This window comes from Electrophorus electricus, chromosome 3 (genome assembly GCF_013358815.1).
Source record: "Electrophorus electricus isolate fEleEle1 chromosome 3, fEleEle1.pri, whole genome shotgun sequence".
Lineage (NCBI taxonomy): Eukaryota > Metazoa > Chordata > Actinopteri > Gymnotiformes > Gymnotidae > Electrophorus > Electrophorus electricus.
In genome coordinates, this window is record NC_049537.1 from 27,855,283 (window position 1) to 27,860,000 (window position 4,718).

A 4,718-nucleotide genomic window follows, 5' to 3' on the forward strand; every position below is an offset into this window, starting at 1 on the left:
CTCCCTTCCTGTCCCTTCATCCTTATATTTAAGTGGTTTCTTCACCGTCTTCTATACGGTGGATTCAGCTGAACTTTGTGCTGCATACCCCATCTGGTGTGGAGGTGTGTAAACTTGCCTTTGTCTTTGAGCCTGGGAGTCATAGAAACAGGTACACAACAACATTCCAGTCTTACAGTATGTCAGATATTACCCAATGTTCATCTTAGAAACGCTCCCGCGTCTTCCACTAAATGGGAACGGGACTCAGTCAGAATGGATATTTGTTTTGCTCCACACGCTTTCCCCGTGTTGTTGTGTAAATCTGAGGTTCCTAGGTCAGTCACCTTCACAGACGTACACCACAGAGGCAGGACAATAGCTATGACCTCAAAGACAAGGGATGACGAAGCAAGTCCAAAACACACCAGTTAACTGATTCTTCTTCTTGTTTTATTCCAGAACAGTGCAAACACAAGTATAAAAGATCTCAATATGAAATTTACATTCACATATATCACCATTGCAATCAATACATTGCAACCCCAAAAATAGCACATATATTTAGGATCATCAGTAAAATACTTTCTGTTTACTCTACAGTAGGTTTCATACATACAATAATTTCAACCCGTATCAAATATGAAAATATCTCATTCACATGAAAATCTTGTCTGATTTTACTGTGCACTTTGTATGCATTAATAAAGTTGATCTGGTTGTAATATTTAGAATGGCAGTAAATTAGGCCACTGCATTTTGTAAATAGAAAATAGAACCATTTTGTCAGGTGGCTACATTTATTTGAGCATAAAATCTGAACTAGGCCTCAGAGATAAAATGATTTGGCTTGTGAATAATGATTGAACTTTTCATATAGAAAGATGAATCTATGCTAGGTTTTCTCACTCAGCCTACCCCTCCAACAACCTTGTGCTAGGAGTGGAGGGTTCTGGGCCATGAGAAGTGCAGAAAAGCTCCAAGTTTCTGAACGTGTCATTTGAAACACAGTGCATCTCTTTAGTATCCAATTACAAGCTCAGAAGGTTTGTCTTTGTGCCCCACAACAAGAATATTTTAGCTTAGAATGATTTTCTTGCAATAATAGATATATTACATAAAATATACTTCTCCAAAAACCATTAGAAGACACCCGACATCTAAACATCCCAGCCCAAAGTTTCACAGGAAGCCAAAACTGTCCTTGGTGGATCCAGTGCATATAAAACTTGACGCTTTTAAAAACATCATAAGTTCAACCAAACACAATATCACAAAGTTTGTGCTACAATAGAACACTGGAGTTGATATGTCGGTAACGATATGTGTTGGCACGAAGGAATACACTCACTCTGACAGCCCTTCCGGAGCAAAGGCAGTCACCTCAAGACCCGAAAAGGCAGCAATGCTACGACCATCCTGAACTTTTTCCAACACTCGACAGCACCATGCACAGAGAGGGAAAGCAAGCAAACTGTCGCTGAAAGTTCCAAATCCAAGAACACGGTAAGGATGAAGGAAAGGCCCTCCCACCTGGACATGCAGCGGAGATGCACCTGCTTTTTTTTGTTTGTTTTAATTTAGTTTTGTTTGTTTTTTTGTTTGTTTGTCTGTTTTTGCATTAGTCATGCATTAGAGACACGTCGCACTTAGTATAGAGAGCGGACAAGGTAGAACTACAGCATGCGAAGAAGAGCATGCAGAAAATTACGCTGGAGGCCAGCTTTATTCCTGTTTACTAGGCATACTTGAGAAATATCAAAGCTATAGTAACAATTAGTAACAGAAGAAAAAAAAAAAGTAAAAATAAAATGCCATGAACAGGAGAGACAGACTGACCAGATCCTAATATTCTTTCCCCCGTATTTAAAGTAAAAACTGTCAGTGGGCTCCGGACCCCGAATACGAGCGGGGGCCTCTGAGAGCACAGAGATGTAGAAGGGCAGTAGGAGCATCGCTCCTGCTCCTGCACTGTGGGTTTAGGCGCCAGCACCAGTCCGGATCCAGTCGAACGTTTGCCTACTTAGAAACTCTGGAAAAGAACAAGCGTCAAAACCAGTTCTGCCGCCGGGAACCAGCCAGGGGTGCTATTTTTTTTCCGCTCTGTCGAGAGTTCTATCCATTTGGATCCCTAGCACATACTTAAGCTTCTTAAACTCATGTTGGTTCACATTAAGGTACACGGACCGCTAATGTGTCGAGAAAGATCGAGCTGATGTTTCAGATTAGCTGATTGTTAGCGACCGTCTGCAACACGCCGAGTGCATCTCCAAAGCAAGAGGCCAGTCAGCATTTGTGTTTATATCAGGCAGGAAATCTCCAGTTCATTGAGAGGTCAAAGGGCAGCAGGAAGTGAGCGTTGACGTGGAGAATGTTCCTGCTCAGTGTGGCTGTGCGTAAGCGTTAGAAGCACACAAACACAAACTCTGCTGATCCTAGCAACCCAACCCTTATCAATGGCAAAGATTACGAGGACTGGATATGATAACAAAACTGAGCAGTTTCATTTGCCTGCCATTAAAAATGCATTTGATCTCTTATGTTATGGTATCGTAACATCTTAGTGAACGTTTAGCAGGTCACTCAAAAAGGCATCGGCATTTTGCTTCTGATTTTCACGTATTCCCCAAAACTAAACAGGAACATGAAAAGTATCTGCTTTCCTGTCTAGTCAAGTGCTATGTCTGGTTTCATAATGATACAAAATTCTCTCCCTGACAGACACATGTACACACACAAATAAACACACACATACACTCATGCAAACACCCCCCCCCCGGCCCCAAAATACAGCGCAGTTTGGATGCTATTTGGATGCAGTTTGGATGCTATACACATGCTCCGAATGGTTCATGCCTTGGCATTAATTCCCGAGCATTACTGAATATTTTTTCATACACAAATAAACAAACTCACACACACACACACATACACATACACTTGTGCCACACATCACACACACACACACACACACACACACACACACACACACACACACACACACATACACAGAGGAGTGTCTCCTCTGTTGTTATGAAGCTGCCATTACAGTAGAACACATGCTTCTCTTTAGAAGCCCCTGATATCTAGCTGGACTGAGGAAGACTCATTAAAACACACACAAATACATACATGTATAAACACAGACATACACACACTTATGTCTGTGTGTGTGGAGATGGGGTCAGAGAGTTGCTTTCAGTATGAGAGATTTTAGCTGTCTCTCTGCTCTCTTGTAAACATCATAGCCATGCCGTGGACAGGACAGGAGGCTTCTTCTCTCTGTCCACTTGCTTTTTATCCAAGGCCTTTCCAAAACACAACACGCCCTCTCATTCATCCTCGACCCCACTCTGATCCTCTGCGTCATTACGCCTCCCATCGCTCTCTCTCTTTACCACTCCCCCCGGCTCCATTCACAAATATATCGGTTGCCATGGAAACCACCTCCTCGTCAGTCACACCTCCATCTCCACGGCGACGGAGACGGAAGGCAGGTAGAGAATGCTGTGGTTGGCTGGAGCAGGGCCAGGGCCAACAGTGGGGGCTAAAACAGCGTAAGTGTTCAGGGTAGGGGCAGGACTCAGCTTGGTCTGGACGCAAGGGCTTGCCTGGAGCTCCGGGCCCTTGGGGTGAGTTTGGATGCCGCCCTCGTGTGACCAGCCTTCCAGGAAGTAGGTGAGCATTTGACCTTTGCCTTTCACAGTGACCTGTCCACGGCAGAGGAAATGGTAGTGACCCGACAGGAGGCGGAAGACATCTTCTGTCACCTGTCAGTGTGCAAATTGGCAAGAGTTTATTACGCATTAGGGTAAGGCTCTGTTCCTTATAGTTTGTGTCAGGGGGTGTGTGTGTGTTTGGTTTGCTGCGTGTGTGAGAGTGTGTGTATATGTGTATTTCTGGGAAGGATGTGCGCATGTGCGCATGTGTGCGTGTGTGCGCGTGAGCGTGTGTGCGCGTGAGCGTGTGTGTGTGTGTGTGTGTGCGTCAGTGAGTATGTGTGTGTGAGCGTGTGAGTGTGTGAGTCTGCACACGCGCGTGCGTGAGTGTGCACACACGCGTGCGTGCGTGTGTGTGTGAGCGCTCGTGCGTGAGTGTGCACACGCGCGTGCGTGCGTGCGTGTGTGTGTGTGTGTGTGTGAGAGAGACAGAGAGAGAGAGATAGAGAGAGAGAGAGAGAGAGAGAGAGAGAGAGAGGGAGAGAGAGAGAGAGTGTTTGAGTGGCTGTAGCAGGGGATCTTGAGTCTTGCCTGAATCTTGCCCTGCACTCCAGTGCTGTCCATTCTGCTTGCTACATTGACTGTATTTCCCCAGATGTCATACTGAGGTCTCCGAGCACCAATCACGCCTGCCACCACTGGACCTACATTTATACCTAATCATCCAGAGACAGTAACACCAGACAATAACATCAGACAATAACATCAGACCATAACATCAGACAATAACACCAGACAATAACATCCCTCGCTCACACAATCTAGAGGTGAAACATTTCATCAGGAAATTAATTTGTCCATTTCATATAAGAATTTCAATTTGTCAAACCTCTGTGTATTTGTTTCCGTGTGTGTGTGTGTGTGTGTGTGTCTGTTGGTGAATTTGTATCTGCCAAAACTTCAAAACAAATGAGACACTCAGGAGACAGCCTCCGCAGGATACACAGCACAGTACACACACTCTCCTCAAAACTTCCAAACAAACATATCCATACACACAATCACTTATTCACACTCACA

At 44.7% G+C, this 4,718-nt stretch overlaps 1 protein-coding gene across 1 annotated transcript in view; it reads right to left on the reverse strand.

Moving 5' to 3' along the window:
- Positions 1-415: 415 nt before the first annotated feature.
- The window catches only part of adcy1a (adenylate cyclase 1a), a 33,847-nt gene continuing 29,544 nt past the window's right edge, over positions 416-4,718 (reverse strand). Inside the window, exons 19-20 of the mRNA XM_035524718.1 lie at positions 4,230-4,354; positions 416-3,749 (exon numbers count right to left, since the gene is read on the reverse strand). Of these exons, the coding sequence (XP_035380611.1) occupies positions 3,438-3,749; positions 4,230-4,354 (437 nt within the window). The 3' untranslated portion in view covers positions 416-3,437. The remainder of the gene's footprint in view (positions 3,750-4,229; positions 4,355-4,718) is intronic.